Source organism: Ranitomeya imitator, chromosome 4 (assembly GCF_032444005.1).
Source record: "Ranitomeya imitator isolate aRanImi1 chromosome 4, aRanImi1.pri, whole genome shotgun sequence".
In the NCBI taxonomy this organism is placed as follows: Eukaryota; Metazoa; Chordata; class Amphibia; order Anura; family Dendrobatidae; genus Ranitomeya; species Ranitomeya imitator.
Window position 1 is genome coordinate 27,220,659 of NC_091285.1, and position 17,634 is coordinate 27,238,292.

A 17,634-nucleotide genomic window follows, 5' to 3' on the forward strand; every position below is an offset into this window, starting at 1 on the left:
GAAGGTCACACAAATACTCTGATAAATTACTGCCCAAAGGAGCGGAGACGAACGCGGGGGGCTCGGCTCTGGTTACCTCCAAAATGGAGATCTCACGGAACGTTCCGGAATGTATCCACCGGGACCACAATTACCTTTATGAATGGGGGAGGGGGGTCTTTCCTTTCAGAACCTCTCTATTTCCAGTGATCATATGTCACAGCTCGGCCTCCGCTGCAGAGTTCCTGAGCTATTCCTTTAACGATCGGGATGAGCGCTCCTGAATCGCTCTGCCCAATCATAGGGGGCACTGTGCTACTGTAGAGAGTCACTGCACAGTCCGCTCCCTGCGCTCAGGAAACACAAAGCTGAGCCATCAATGTTAGTAACCACTAGATCCCAGGCATGCAGCATTAAGACTTCCTCCCCCCCACCAGGGATCTTAAACCGAATCATCTTGACCACCAGGGATCATTATGTTAACCCATTCACTTTCCCAGCCCACCACTAACTAAGCAGTATGTCCACACAGCTCATACTCTGCCACCCTAGACCACCAGGGATAATAGAATTAACTCCCTCACTGACTTAAGACAGCCACTGCTTTTAGAATTGACCCCCTTAGTGCTTTAAACCACCAGGGAAAGTAAAATCACCCCCTTTGCTGGCCTCAATCCACAGGGATAGTAGAATTAACACATTCATTGCCATAGAACAACAGGAATATTAGAATTTACTCTTGTACAATGACTGATAACAATAGATACAGTAGATAACACAGGATCCACCATTCACAATAGGTGATGTCACAGCTCACCTCCTCCTCCTGTACAATGTCTGGTAACCCCTCTATATACAGTAGATTACACAGGATCCACCACTCACAATAGGTGATATCACAGCTCACCTCCTCCTCCTGTACAATGACTGATAACACCTCTATATACAGTAGATAACACAGGATCCACCACTCACAATAGGTGATATCACAGCTCACCTCCTCCTCCTGTACAATGACTGATAACACCTCTATATACAGTAGATAACACAGGATCCACCACTCACAATAGGTGATATCACAGCTCACCTCCTCCTCCTGTACAATGACTGATAACACCTCTATATACAGTAGATAACACGGGATCCACCATTCACAATAGGTGATGTTACAGCTCACCTCCTCCTCCTCCTGTACAATGACTGATAACACCTCTATATACAGTAGATAACACAGGATCCACCATTCACAATAGGTGATGTCACAGCTCACCTCCTCCTCATGTACAATGACTGATAACACCTTTATATACAGTACAGTACAGTAGTTGATGTCACCGCTCACCTCCTCCTGCACCTCTATACACAGTACAACAGTTGATGTCACATCTCTCCTTCTCCTTCCGTACCTCTATATACACTACAGTAGTTGATATCACAGCTCACCTCCTCCTCCTCCTGTACCTCTATATACACTACAGTAGTTGATATCACAGCTCACCTCCTCCTCCTCCTGTACCTCTATATACACTACAGTAGTTGATATCACAGCTCTCCTCCTCCTCCTCCTCCTGTACCTCTATATACAGTATGTGATGTGAAAACTAATTAAACCATACATTTCACATTAAATCGTGATTTGACCAATATTCTTTTTTTATTTGGATGACGTCCCCTTTCCGCTGCCCGTGTTCCGGGTGCGGAGGGATCGTTAGTGAGATTGGTTTTCTGCATTCCATGTATTTGTCAGGCCGATGACAGGCGTCTAAAGAGGACCAAAGGCATCGCTGCCCGCGGCTAAAATGTACCGCGTGGCCGGCACGGGGCAAATGACCGCAATCATCATAATCACAATTATTCCTCTTTTTTCTTTTTTGTAAAAGTTTGAGTTGTGTAGTTCCTCAGTTATTCCTCCTGGAAATGTCAGAACAGGCCGTTAATATCATCCGGACATGTAGAGTAAAGCAAAGGAAAATGAGACTAGAGACCGGAGCGGGCGCCATCATTGTTCAGGCATTTCCAGGAGGAATAACAGAGGAACAGCACAGCAAGGGAAGGGGTACAGATCTCCCCAATATGTCATTGATCTGAACAATGAAATATTGCCTTTATTTACTTGTTTTTAATTATTTTTTTTTTTTTTTTGTTAGAGGCGACTAATGGGAGCGACAAGGTGAAACCAGCCGAGCGCAACCAGTGTAATCTGTTACCAGGTGATGACTCACGGCTGATAGGAGGGGGATCTGGGATCGACCTATTATCTCTGCGAGACCGGACTGGCTTCATCCACACCTGCCTAGCAAACTCCACAACCAGCTGCTCTCCTCGTCACCTGCCTGCCCTCCTCATCACCTGCCTGCCCTCCTCATCACCCGCCTGCCCTCCTCATCACCTGCCTGCCCTCCTCATCACCCGCCTGCCCTCCTCATCACCCGCCTGCCCTCCTCATCACCCGCCTGCTCTCCTCATCACCTGCCTGCCCTCCTCATCACCTGCCTGCTCTCCTCATCACCTGCCTGCCCTCCTCATCACCCGCCTGCTCTCCTCATCACCCGCCTGCTCTCCTCATCACCTGCCTGCCCTCCTCATCACCTGCCTGCCCTCCTCATCACCCGCCTGCCCTCCTCATCACCCGCCTGCCCTCCTCATCACCCGCCTGCTCTCCTCATCACCTGCCTGCCCTCCTCATCACCTGCCTGCCCTCCTCATCACCTGCCTGCCCTCCTCATCACCCGCCTGCCCTCCTCATCACCCGCCTGCCCTCCTCGTCACCCGCCTACCCTCCTCGTCACCCGCCTGCCCTCCTCATCACCTGCCTGCTCTCCTCATCACCTGCCTGCCCTCCTCATCACCCGCCTGCCCTCCTCATCACCCGCCTGCCCTCCTCATCACCTGCCTGCCCTCCTCATCACCTGCCTGCCCTCCTCATCACCCGCCTGCTCTCCTCATCACCTGCCTGCCCTCCTCGTCACCCGCCTGCCCTCCTCATCACCCGCCTGCCCTCCTCATCACCCGCCTGCCCTCCTCATCACCTGCCTGCCCTCCTCATCACCTGCCTGCTCTCCTCATCACCTGCCTGCTCTCCTCATCACCTGCCTGCCCTCCTCATCACCCGCCTGCCCTCCTCATCACCCGCCTGCCCTCCTCATCACCTGCCTGCCCTCCTCATCACCTGCCTGCCCTCCTCATCACCCGCCTGCTCTCCTCATCACCTGCCTGCCCTCCTCGTCACCCGCCTGCCCTCCTCATCACCCGCCTGCCCTCCTCGTCACCCGCCTACCCTCCTCGTCACCCGCCTACCCTCCTCGTCACCCGCCTGCCCTCCTCTTCACCCGCCTGCCCTCCTCATCACCCGCCTACCCTCCTCGTCACCCGCCTGCCCTCCTCGTCTCCCGCCTGCTCTCCTCATCACCTGCCTGCCCTCCTCATCACCCGCCTGCTCTCCTCATCACCTGCCTGCCCTCCTCATCACCTGCCTGCCCTCCTCATCACCCGCCTGCTCTCCTCATCACCCGCCTGCTTTCCTCATCACCTGCCTGCCCTCCTCATCACCTGCCTGCCCTCCTCATCACCCGCCTGCTCTCCTCATCACCTGCCTGCCCTCCTCATCACCCGCCTGCTCTCCTCATCACCTGCCTGCCCTCCTCATCACCCGCCTGCCCTCCTCATCACCCGCCTGCCCTCCTCATCACCCGCCTGCCCTCCTCATCACCCGCCTGCCCTCCTCATCACCCGCCTACCCTCCTCGTCACCCGCCTGCCCTCCTCGTCTCCCACCTGCCCTCCTCGTCTCCCACCTGCCCTCCTCATCACGTGTACAAACTTCGCCAAACATTTGCTCCTTTAAGTTGATGGTCAAGTGCAGCTGTTTGGCAGCTCTCCATACTGGGGTCTTCCATCGCTGCCTGCAGGCTCCACTAGGGGGAGCTCACCACATGCAGCTGGAGCGATCGCCGTGATTGGGAGCCGAGCAGCCCCAAACTAAACTTAGCGTGTGAGAGAGGAGAGTGCGCGTCCTCCGCCTCTGCGGTAATTGGATGTGTCGGCGGCTTCCTTTACATCTCTCGGTGCTCGTCATTGAGCCATTTTAAAACTTGCAATGTCTTCCAGGGGAATTTTACGTGACGAGGCACTCCAACCTCTCCGAGACCCATGTGGTTTTTCACCTCTGTGTGGACGATAACGTAAGAAGCGGCAACATAACCGCCCGCGACCCGGCAATTATGGGCTTACGAAACATCCTGAAGGTGTGCTGTACCCACGACGTCACTACTATCAATATCCCGCTGCTCCTCGTCCACGAAATGTCAGAGGTAAGGGGGCGGAAATCGATCGGACATGCATTTAAAGGGAACCTGTCACTAAGTGTGGGGCAACCAAACCACGAGCTCGTCATTCTGCAGGTGGGGTTTAGCGTTTTAAACATGGCCGTGTCCGAACCGTAGAAGACTTATAGGCCGTGTTCACACGTGACGTGCTTTTTTCCTGCATGTTTTCTGCAGCAGCGATCTTCTTCTGATTTAGTGCGTTTTTGACACATCTTTATATGTTTTCTCCTGTATTTGATGCGCTTTGGGTGCAGATTTGAGCCAAATCTTTTCTGTACAAAAAATACTGCTTCAAATGTGCACTAAAAATGCTTAAAAAAATGGAAAAAATGCAGCAAAAATCACATCAGATTGCTGTTAGGTATTTGCGTGTTGGATACCTGCAGAAAAAACGGAGCAGAGTCATGGCAGCGAGTCCAGCGGCAGCCAAGGTGTACGGTCCTCGGCCTCATCTACCCAGTGCTTATGCGCCATCTCCAGGATCATGTCCCGGTATTGTTCTTTTACTACCACATGCACACTGAAACGAGGTGTACAGTCTCCTGCCTCACATGTGCCAGCTGTCAATGAACCCCTCTCCCTGGTAATATTGAGGTCCTTTTATTACAGTCTGCACATTGATACTAGGTGTACTGTCCTGATCCTCAGTTGTGCAATGCACCAGATGCCATTGGGCTCATCTCCCTGCAAATGTCATTTTACTACCACATGTGCACTGAAACGAGGTGTACAAACTTCTGCCTCACATGTGCCAGCTGTCGATGGACCCCTCTCCCTGGTAATATAGAAGTCCTTTTATTACAGTATGCACATTGATACTAGGTGTACTGTCTTGAACCTCAGTTACGCAATGCACCAGATGCCATTGGGCTCATCTCCCCATGAATGTCTTTTTACTACCGCATGTGCACTGAAACAAGGTGCACAGACTCATGCCTCACATGCACCAGCTGTCAATGAACCCCTCTCCCTGCTAATATAGAAGTACTTTTATTACAGTCTGCACATTGATACTAGGTGTACTGTCTTGAACCTCAGTTACGCAATGCACCAGATGCCATTGGGCTCATCTCCCCATGAATGTCTTTTTACTACCGCATGTGCACTGAAACAAGGTGCACAGACTCATGCCTCACATGCGCCAGCTGTCAATGAACCCCTCTCCCTGCTAATATAGAAGTACTTTTATTACAGTCTGCACATTGATACAAGGTGTACTGTCTTGAACCTCAGTTGCGCAATGCACCAGATGCCATTGGGCTCATCTCCCTGCGAATGTCATTTTACTACCGCACACGCACTGAAATGAGGTGTACAGACTCATGCCTCACATGCGCTAGCTGTCGATGAACCCCTCTCCCTGCTAATATATAGGTATTTACGTATGCATATTGATACTAGGTGTACTGCCTTGAACCTCAGTTGTGCAATGCACCAGATGCCATTGGGCTCATATCCCTGCGAATGTCATTTTACTACCACATGTGCACTGAAACGAGGTGTACAGACTCATGCCTCACATGCGCCAGCTGTCAATGAACCCCTCTCCCTGGTAATATTGAGGTCCTTTTATTACAGTATGCACATTGATACAAGGTGTACTGTCCTGAACCTCAGTTGCACAATGCACCAGATGCCATTGGGCTCATCTCCACGTGAATGTCTTTTTACTACCGCACACGCACTGAAATGAGGTGTACAGACTCCTGCCTCACCTCCGCATATGTCAACTGCCGATGGTCCCCTCTCCCTGGTAATATATTGGTCCTTTAATTTCCGTATGCACATTGATGCAAGGTGTACTGCCTTGCTCCTCAGTTGCGCCATGTGCCAGGTGGCGTTGGGCTCATCTCCCTGCTATTTAGTTTTACTTCCACATCCGCAATGAAATGAGGTGTACAGACTCCTGCCTCACATGCGCCGATGCTGTCGATGGACCCCTTTCTTGAGTAATATATAGGTCCCTTTATTAGAGTACGCACATTGATGCAAGGTGTACTGCTGTGTTCGCACGATGCACCAGACGCCATTGGTCTCATCTCCCCGCTAATGTCTTTTTAATACCGCAGGTGCACTGAAATGAGGTGTACTGACTCCTGCCTCACATGGGCTAACAGTTAATGGACCTCTACTCCCTCGTAATATAATATATAGATCCTGTTATTACCATATGTACAGTGATACCAGGTGTACTGCCCTGCTCCTCAGTTGTGCAATGTGCCAGATGCCAGTAGACTCATGTCCCATCTACTATGTAGGTCCTTTCACTACCGCATGCACCCTAAAGCGCAGTGTGCTGTCCCCGGCCTCACCTGCCCAGTGCGCTAGCTTCTGGATAATATATAGGTCCTTTTATTACCATATGCACAGTGATACCAGGTGTACTGCCCTGCTCCTCAGTTGTGCATGTACCTGCTGCCAAAAGTCCTTTAACAACTGCGTGCCCAGTGAAGCGAAGCGCACTGACCTTGGCGTCCTCTGCGCAGTGTGCATAATTAACGCCCCCATATGGGTTTTACCTCGCTTTAGACCTCATTATGGCAGCGAAATGGAACAGACCGAGTTATTACCCATTTCACCTTAAAGAAAGGCTGTGAATAAGTGGCGTGCCTTCATGTACAGAGAGTATATACCTCAAGGGGGCCTCACTATTGATCAGTGTGTGGCAGAACCCACCGCGATCAGTTGATCGCCACGTTGAGTTGCTTTCAACTACTCATTTTCCCTGCAGTGGCCACTAGAGGAGAAATGTGGTATTACATGCGCCCTTTCATTTGTTGCCCGATACTTTTGACCTCTAGAGAGGGGACCGGAGCAGAAGACCCCCCTTTTATGATGTTTACGTCCCCTAATAAGGCACATGGACACAGATTGCACCCCCAGTAAGGGCAGAACATCTAGATCCGTGTCAGGCAGTAGAAAACATTTGCACTTAATTAAGAATTGCTGAAATCCGCAAATCTTTCCTTTTAATTAACTTATAATAAAGTGATAATTGACGACTGCGACTCGTGATCTTTTGTGACCGGAGCTGATTTTGGCCTCCCGCAGGCGGAGGAGCGTCTATTAAAGGCAGCATATGGGATCGAGCTGTTTTAATTTATTGCCCCCCCCCCCCTCGCTTCACCACCGACACCGCAACTGAAATCACTTTTCCCTGTAAAGTCAGGAACAGAACGAGAGCCTGAAGATGCCAAAAAAGTGAAACCAGAGTGTTTGGTAAGGAAGGATGTGTAGGAGGTGATGAGAAACTCCGTGACCTGGACAAGGGTGTCCCAATGGTTCCTCTCCGTATAATAGTAGGTTCGGAGCTAACCTCTACCTCCCGGCCTGACGTGGGACATCCAAATAGTTCAACATCACAATATGAACCCAATGATGTTCAGAAAACCTTTTTTTAAGATCGACGGGGTCAACACAGGGTTGGTTATAACATTTAAAGGGGTTGTCCTACCATTAAAAATGATAAATATATTATGATGAAAAATTAATAATTGCCATTCACATGTTATGACATTGAGTTACATAGTATGGCGCCCCCTGGTGTTCATTGTATAGCCATGAGCACGTCCACCTACTGAGCCGAGTCCGGTGGACACACATGCTCGCTCAGTCCCGCTCCTCATTGTTCTCCTCAGCATAGTGGTCTTCTATTTACTGAATACAGAGGAGAAAAGACCACTGGCTGGGGTACTTACTAGAGACTAGATTTATGGCTGCCAGATGGAGAAGGAGACCGATTCGCAGCAGACTATATAGGTGACAGAGGGGAAGGAAACTGCCCCGGGAACTTACTAGGGGATATATTTATGGTTGCAAAAGGAAAGGGGGCAGGGAGATAGCAAACTCTTCTAGGGAATATATTTATAGAAGCTGTAAGGAAGAGAAATTCAATTTACTGACTGGAGACCTAACTGTAGACAATATTTATAGCTGCCAGAGGGTGAACGAGACTGACTGGGGAAATATACGGTATTTATGACTATGAAAAGGAGCCATTCCTTTAGAGTTTGCTGAGGAATATTTTTATAACTGCCAGAAGGAGGAGGCTAACTGGAAAACTTCTTGGGGACTGGGTATAGCATAGACATAGCTTGGCTATAGTAGCTAAAGGCAGGGCTGTGGAGTCGGTAAGCCAAACCTCCGACTCCCCAATTTCCACTCCACCAAAATGGGCTCCGACTCCACAACTCCGACTCCTCAGCCCTGGCTAAAGGGAGGGGGGACTAACTGGGAACATTATGGAGACTATATTTATGGCCAGAGGGAGAAGGTGACTGAGAAACATGCTAGTGACTATATAGCTGACAGAGTGTAATGAGACTGCAATGGTAACATACTGGAGACTATTTTTATAGCTGCCAGAGGGAGAAGGAAAGTGGCTGGCAAACTTACTGGGGACTGTATTTATAGTATATAAACAAAGGGGGACACTCACTGGGAAACTTAGTGGGGGTATATTTATAGTTGTGAATGGGAGGAAGACTGACATCAGAGCTTACTGGAGAATAGTTTTATGGCTGCCAGGAGGAGAAAGAGACTGACTGGAAAACTTCCTAGAGACTGTATGTATAGTAGCGGATGGGAGGGGGAGACTGACTGGGAAACTTACTGTCTGCCAAGAGGGAGAAGATGACTGAGAAACATGCTAGAGACTGCAATGGTAACATACTGAAGACTATGTTTATAGCTGCCAGAAGGAGAAGGAGACTGACTGGGGAACTTATTGGTATCTATTGATGGTTGTGAAAGGGATACAGACTGACTGGAGAGAACAATGAGGAACTTATGTATATGGCTGCAAGAGGGAGGAAAAACTCCATGAATCTCCAGCACAGAGATGACGGATTTCATGGTAGGGAAACTTTCAGGCCGGTGTCACTTCACCCCACGTACTGTATAAGGGCTTTTGCCGAAACAGGAAAAGTCATAAAAAAAGAAACAAAGGCACGAAATAAGGATGTGAAGTCACCTCTGCCCATCGCATATGGCAGGTGGCAGTGACATGAGCAGAGGAACACCGACCACATCACCCATTATTATTCATCAGATAGACCTAAAGGAAATGTGTCATCAGGAAATAATTTGTCTTTTATATCAAGTTTTTATTATACATTTTTTCAAACACGGTGGTGATTATTTTTTTTTACTATTCCCATTGAAAAAAATCTTAAAATATTCTACTTTTTTTATTACGTTGGTCGCAATCCGCTGACAGTTGTTTTCTGTAGCTCACTTATTTCAGCTTTACTGTGTAGACCGAGTCAGCAGGAGCAGAGTCATGTCATTATCATTAGAGGGTGGGTGAGTTAATGACACCACTTCTGTACTATACAAGCTTCTTTTCAAGAGTTCCTTTAAAAGTGAACCCCAAATAATCAAAAACATGACGGCTCTCTACGTCTGTAAAATGACTTGTGAACTTACTCACCTTGACAGATGACAAACCCCACTGCCGCATGAATGCGAAGGAAGAATACAAAGGACTTTTAAAAATAAAAAATTTTAAGTTTTCGGAGATGGCTTGTGATCATTATCTAAAACACAGGGCTGAAACCACTGTCAGACGCCTACGCCGCTGCTGACAGCATGAAATGTAAGAGTGTGTTCCGTGTAGGCAGATAATATACGACGATGCCGGCTACTGAAAAATATCAGAATTATGGGTCTCTTTGCCTCCGGGGCTTCTCCAAAATTGGCTTTTAAAGAGATATCAACTTTCAGCAAAAATTGGGATTTTTGTAAAGATATTCTCATTATGGAGTTTCCTTTATTCCGAAGATCCATATGTAATGATAGGAACCATTGATTTATGGGGGCAGAACATTGGGGGAAAGGTGGCCTTAATCTTCTCAAAATAATAATAATAATGATCCACAGTCTGTGAGTTTCAGTAATCTCATCTCAACTTTATTTAATTTTTTCTCCGCCTCCCCAAAACAACTCTTAACTTTTTCACTTTTCACTCGATAGAGTTGTATCAAGGCTTGATTTAAGCAGTGCAAGCTGTAGTTTCTATTGCCACCATTTTGGGGTCCGTACGACTTTCTGTTCTCTTTTTATTCCATTTTTTTGTGAAGCAAAGGTAATAAAAAACAGCAATTCTGGTATTTTGATTTCTTAATTTTTTTATTTTTATTTTATTAGTTCGTGAAGATAAGCATATGGCAATACCAAATATTCACTTCACAAATGTGTCCTTCCAGTGGCTGTGAGACCTTGTAACTGCTGATTGGTGGTAGACAGACACCCTACCATTCTGATGCTGATTTTCTGGTAATTTTTTTTTTCCACTATCCTCATTTAAAAAAAAAAAAAAAAAATCTTGAAATAGTTCACCTTTTTCACTGGCAACTAGAGGAGTCACGATCGGCTTATTTTTTTCTGTTTTCTGCGGCTCAGTTTTTCAGCTTTGTTGTATAGAATAGGTATGAGTAAGCAGAGTCATCTCATAATTATTTCAGGATGACAACGCTACTGGATGGTGAAGGTCTGGATGAGCTAAACCGTAACACTATAGACTAGACCTGGGCAAATTGCGGCCCACAGGCCACATCCGGCCCTTTTGGCTGTTCCAGTCCGGCCCGCGGGCCAAGACATCTAAAGGGCTGAAACAGTGGCCCATGGCCCATACCATTCCCTCACCCACTGTCCGTCCACTGCCATCGCTATCCGCCTCCTCTGGAAGCAGATAGTTGTGAATACATTGGTGGAAGATGTAGCTGCCGGCTCCTTTTTCCACAAATCAGCGTGTGCGCGACTGAGCCAGGTGACGCTATCATGTCACTTCATCACATCAGCTGGGTGGAGACTCCGTACACAGGAGACCGGAGCGGAGCTCTAGGGGAACAGGAGCAAGGTGAGGATGTGGGGGGTTTTCATATGTGCATGGGATGTTTCATGTATATAGGAGGCTATGGGGGCTCGTACAGTATATAGGGGGCTATGTGGGGGGGCTCATACTGTATATAGAAAGCTATGTCGGGACCAAAGTATAAATAGAGAGGCTTTGTGGGGGCTCATACTGTATATAGAAAGGCTATGTGGGGGCTCATAGTGTATATAGGAGGCTATGTGGTGGCTCATACTGTATATAGGAGGCTATGTGGGGGCTCATACTGTACATAGAGAGGCTATGTGGGACAACACTATATAGAGAGACTGTGTGGGGGCTCATACCGTATATAGGAGGCTATGTGGGGGCTCATACTGTATATAGGAGGCTATGTGGAGGCTCATACTGTATATAGGAGGCTATGTGGGGCTCATACTGTATATAGGAGGGCTATGTGGGGGCTCATACCGTATATAGGAGGCTATGTGGGGGCTCATAGTGTATATAGGAGGCTATGTGGTGGCTCATACTGTATATAGGAGGCTATGTGGGGGCTCATACTGTACATAGAGAGGCTATGTGGGACAACACTATATAGAGAGACTGTGTGGGGGCTCATACTGTATATAGGAGGCTATGTGGGGGCTCATACTGTATATAGGAGGGCTATGTGGGGGCTCATACCGTATATAGGAGGCTATGTGGGGGCTCATACTGTATATAGAAGGCTATGTGGGGCTCATACTGTATATAGGAGGCTATGTGGGGCTCATACTGTTTATAAGAGGCTATGTGGGGGCTCATACTGTATATAGGAGGCTATGTGGGGCTCATACTGTATATAGGAGGCTATGTGGGGCTCATACTGTATATAGGAGGCTATGTGGGGGCTCATACCGTATATAGGAGGCTATGTGGGGGCTCATACTGTACATAGAGAGGCTATGTGGGACAACACTATATAGAGAGACTGTGTGGGGGCTCATACTGTATATAGAAGGCTATGTGGGGGCTCATACCGTATATAGGAGGCTATGTGGGGGCTCATACTGTACATAGAGAGGCTATGTGGGGGCTCATACTGTACATAGAGAGGCTATGTGGGACAACACTATATAGAGAGACTGTGTGGGGGCTCATACCGTATATAGGAGGCTATGTGGGGGCTCATACTGTACATAGAGAGGCTATGTGGGGGCTCATACTGTACATAGAGAGGCTATGTGGGACAACACTATATAGAGAGACTGTGTGGGGGCTCATACCGTATATAGGAGGCTATGTGGGGGCTCATACTGTACATAGAGAGGCTATGTGGGACAACACTATATAGAGAGACTGTGTGGGGGCTCATACTGTATATAGGAGGCAATGTGGGGGCTCAGTGTTTGTTAGGGGCTGTGTGGGCTTTTATGGTATATAGAGAGGCTGTTTGCAGGATCATACTGTATATAGGGGATATCAGCATACGTAATTCTGCTCAATATTAAATGATACAATGAATATTAGTATAAAATAATAATTAATATGTTAATATTGAGCAGAAGTAATTTCAGCTTATTGGTTTGCCCTCCACAACAGTCACTGTCTCTTATGTGGCCTCTCGGGAAAATGAATTGCCCGCCCCTGCATTTCTATATATTGTTTAGCTTAGTTTTTACTTTTTTTATTTATCCGTATTACATTTTATTGATTTATACATTTTATTTTATTTTTTATGTAATATGGTCATGTAAAATCCCTTGGGGTAGCATTTCTATATATTTTTTTTATTATTATTTATTTATTTGATTATATTTTAGTTTAGTGTATTTTTAATTTTTTTTTTTATTACATTTTACTCTTATACGTATTGTTATTATTATGTAATATGTTGATATAAAATCTTTTGGTGTAGCTTTTCTGTGTCATTTTTTTTTTCTGGGTCCATGCCATGCCAGAGTACTACTGACGATCACACGATCGCCAGGGAAGATCAGGCGATCACCAGGTCCAATAGCGATCTTTAGGATGCATTGCAGCAGCATTAAACCTTCTTTTTTACATTTATAGCGCTTGGTCCTATGTAGGATAAGGGTTAATAAATCCTCGCACTGGGTAGTTTGCAGCATTTTCACTAACTATATGCGGTATGTATATCCCTATGAACGGTCTGTATTTTTAGAGAACTAGGAGTCACCTGCAGAGCCTCACGTACGCACACGCCGCCCCATCACCTAATAATAATAATCAGCGCTTCCTGACGGCGTTTCTTCTGTCTATTTAGGAAATGACTATACCATGGTGCCTGAAGAGAGCCGAGCTGGTGTTCAAGTGTGTGAAAGGTAACAGAACGTGTGAATTTATTTATTTTTTTTCACGGTGCGACCTCATAGTAAACACGTCGCGGGATCCCATTGTTCCCGATCACAATCCAGGCATATTTTACGGAGCGGAGAAATCATGTTGGGAAAGAATTGGAAAGGTTCCTCCAAATGTGTCTCATTAACCTCACGTCAGCAGTGGGGTCCTGGCTCCTCGAGCCTTCCTGTGTATGGACCGCCAGGTCAGATGAGGCTGACATAATGTCGCGAGCAGTGTAAACCCGGAGCAATATAGATTTTTTTTTTTTTAATATATGTACAATTAAAAATATTTAGCCATCTTTGTGGGGAGAGCTGACCCCAAATTTTGCCCACTGTAGAAAAAAATTGTAAAACCTTTTGTAACCCCTAGAAACACTTAGTGTTAGGACTAGGGTTAGAGCCATGATTAGGGTTAGGGCTATGTTTAGCGATAGTACTAGGGTTAGAGCCAGGACTAGGGTTAGGGCTATGTTTAAGGATAGTACTAGGGCTAGGGCTATGTTTAAAAATAGTACTAGGGTTAGAGCCAGGACTAGGGTTAGGGCTAGAGCTACGTTAGGGCTAGGACTTGGGTTAGGGCTAGTACTATGTTTAGAGCTAGGGTTAGGGATAGGACTAGGGTAAGAGCTAGGGTTAGAACTATGGTATGTTTAGAGATAGACCTTTGAATTTAGGGCTAGCACTATGTTTAGAGCTAGGGTTAGGGATAGGACTAAGGTTAAAGCTAGGGTTAGAACTGTTTAGAGATAGTATTAGCCCTAACCCAAGGCCTATCTCTAAACATAGTTCTAACCCTAGCTCTTACCCTAGTCCTATCCCTAACCCTAGCTCTAAACATAGTACTAGCCCTAAATCTAAGTTATATTTCCAAACATACCATAGTTCTAACCCTAGCTCTTACCCCTAGCGCTAAACCTAGTCCTTGGATTTAGGGCTAGTACTATCTCTAAAAATACCGTAGTTCAAACCCTAGCTCTAACCCTTGTCCTATCCCTAACCCTAGCTATAAACATAGTACTAGCCCTAACCCAAGGCCTATGTTTAGAGCTAGGGTTAGGGATAGGGCTAGGGTTAGAACTATGTTTAGAGCTAGGACTTGGGTTTGGGCTAGTACTATGTTTAGAGCTAGGGTTAGGGATAGGACTAGGGTTAGGGCTAGAACTTGGGTTAGGGCTAGTACTGTGTTTAGAGCTAGGGTTAGGGATAGGAATAACGTTAGGGATTGGACTAAGTTTAGAGCTAGGACTTTGGTTGTGGTTAGTACTATATGTAGAGCTAGGGATATGGCTAGGGTTAGAAGTATGTTAAGAGCTAGGACTTGGGTTGTGGCTAGTACTATGTTTAGAGCTAGGGTTAGGGATAGGGCTAGGGTTAGAGCTATGTATAGAGCTAGGACTTGGGTTTGGGCTAGTACTATCTTTAGAGCTAGGACCAGGGTTAGGGATAGGTCTAGGGTTAGGGCTTGGAATAGAATTATAGCTAGAGTTAGAGCTAAGAGGATGGGTAGAGCAATGATTAGGGTTAGCGTTAGGGCTAGGAGTAAGGTGAAGGCTAAGACTAGTGTTAGGGCTAGCACTAAGATCAAGGTAATAAAGAAGGAAAAAAAAATCTATAACACTACATAACATTTATTCTGGGCTGAAGAATGAGGCTCTGGAGTGCTATGGTCCACAGGTTAGGGGGCACAATACACCGGCCTTGGGTGCTGGCAACCCATACCCCGAAGGAAAGGGATAATCCTTTGTTTTCCTGCCTCGGGTCCTAGGAGTTCATATTCGGTCCATCTGAATATATTTGTCAGGGGTGCAGAGGTAGAAGTTGTATGGGGGCACAGTAGCCCCTCTTCCATATACGAATACGCCAGGGGTAGAAATGTTACATGATGGGCCCTGTCCCACATTGTGTGTTGGGGCCAGGTATAGAGATCGGGGGCCACTATCTCCCATATGTTACGTTACATCAGACATTTCTTTTGTAGGTTTCATGATGGAAATGGTTTCCTGGGATGGAGGCGTTTCGAGAACTGTGCAATTTCTTGTTCCTCAGGTAAGTTACGTCCAGTCCAATCTAGGAACATAAACCCCTCAGATGATGCGGTCGATAGCCAGTGCGGCATCAAAGCGGTTAGATAACAAAAAAGTCCGCTTTTTTTTGCCCACCCCACCATCGGCACCCCCATTAAACATTTTCTGGGTTCTGTTGAGCGTCCATAACCCGTGGGATTCATATATATGTCCACATTGATGCAGATGGTTGTTTAGAGCTAGGTAATGTTTCCAGCCAGGAAGTGTTGTCAGGGGGACACATAAATAGATTTGCTACAGACACATTGGAAAAACCTCCTTGTACGATATCAACTAGTCATTGTCATAAGCGCCTGATATCCGACATGTGGGGAAGTAGCGAGACCCTCCTTCCTGGCCGCGGCGTGTCACGTCGTGTTTGTCATGGGGTCGTCATATTTTAGTACAATAAGTATTTGTTCGGTGTCCTGGCAGCCATCTTCCAGGCATTTGGCCTCGGTGCGAGACTGGTCCTATGTGTTCCCACGACGGTCATAAAAGTTATTAGCCGGCGACACAGTGACGAAGATGAAAAGGAAAGGCCCCCCCCCCCCCCCGCTCCGAGCGGCCGCTACGCCTTTGTCTAGTGGTATCATCTATGCTAACAGGAAGAGTCATTCTGGGCCGTGTGACACAATGACACGTATTCTTACAGGGTTAACCCTTCCTTAAAATTCCGAGTTGTCAGACCCCCTCAGTAAAGGGATTAGGGGGTCTTCAAGTTTACATACCCCCCTCCAAGAGAGCAAGACTTTGTTTGCTTCTCCTGGATTTTTGGTTCATGTCCAACACTTCATAGGCGCTAATAGATGTAGGGTCCTTCCCCCCCCCACCCCCACCCCCCGACACCCAAAAAGCCCCCCACTGTCTTGCCCCCAATAATCACCAAGCAGACTGCTTTTTACAAAGCTACCCTAATGGTGAGACCCACTCACACCCCTCCGCCATTAAGGCAGATCTACCTAGTGAAGCCAAGCTGAACGAGCCGAGTGCCGAGCTGCAGCGCGAGAGAAAACTCCAAACCCCAGAAAGATGTCATTAAAAAAAATATATATATATATATATACTGAATATTTTACTATTTGTGGTGGAATTTTTCAAATGTTAACCCTTTAAAGGGGGTTTCCACTTATTATATTAAAAATAATAATAAAAAAAAAAACAAACACTTCTCCAACAGCGCTGCAGACAGTCAGTGAGCTCAGTGGCTCTGCCTGAGTATGCACGGGACAAGCCATTTACAGCCGACGAGTTCATTGATTGTCTGCAGCCCTGTCGAAGAGACATCAGACTTTCAGATAATAACAGACACTGAGAGCAGTGGCGGAGACTCAGATCTGGACCCGGTGAGGGTGAGTAAAGCGCTGTTTCTATTATTTTACGGTTTCAGTAAACCTCTTTAAGACCCCTTTTGTTTGATTCTATATTTTCAGAACATCTCAGAAGAAATGTTCTACCAGCTGAGCAACATGCTGCCGCAGATCTTCAGAGTCTCGTCCACGCTCACCTTGACCTCCAAACGCTGAGACCACCGACAACATGTCTAAGAAATAATAAAGCCCACCCGTCAGTGGTCCATATTGTATTATTGATATTGCCGCCATCAGTGGCGATCTGTGCTGCTTTCCATCCAGGACGTTGAGTATTAGAGGGGTGTAGAGATCCCGGACCACAGCCAACGCGTGGTAACATGTATATGATATAATGCACTAATAAACATTCCAGTAAAATGGCGACTTCTGTATTTATTACTGGTGGTCGGTCTTCCTTTCTGCGCTATAGTTCAGGGTGATGGCATAAGAAAGCGAGGGATAGCAGTATGTGTATATATATATATATATATATATATATATATATATATATATATATATATATATATATATATATATATATATATATATATAGCAGTACTGAGCAGTGTAGATGTGAATGCAGCACTGAGCAGTGTAGATGTGAATCCAGCACTGGAGTGAGATAAAACACTTACTAGAAAGATGAATCATTGTCTATGTATTTCTGTGCCTCATCCGAACGTCGTAAACTTCAACAGGTAGCTGAATTCTGATTCCTCAGTGAGCTGGCAATCTG

The 17,634-nt window shown here is 46.6% G+C and overlaps 1 protein-coding gene across 1 annotated transcript in view; it reads left to right on the forward strand.

The window, feature by feature from the left end:
• The window catches only part of FERRY3 (FERRY endosomal RAB5 effector complex subunit 3), a 44,362-nt gene extending 27,089 nt beyond the window's left edge, over positions 1-17,273 (forward strand). The window contains exons 10-14 of the mRNA XM_069763429.1: positions 2,127-2,189; positions 4,086-4,288; positions 13,405-13,462; positions 15,462-15,529; positions 16,980-17,273. Coding sequence (XP_069619530.1) covers positions 2,127-2,189; positions 4,086-4,288; positions 13,405-13,462; positions 15,462-15,529; positions 16,980-17,072 — 485 coding nt within the window. The 3' untranslated portion in view covers positions 17,073-17,273. The remainder of the gene's footprint in view (positions 1-2,126; positions 2,190-4,085; positions 4,289-13,404; positions 13,463-15,461; positions 15,530-16,979) is intronic.
• Positions 17,274-17,634: the final 361 nt, after the last annotated feature.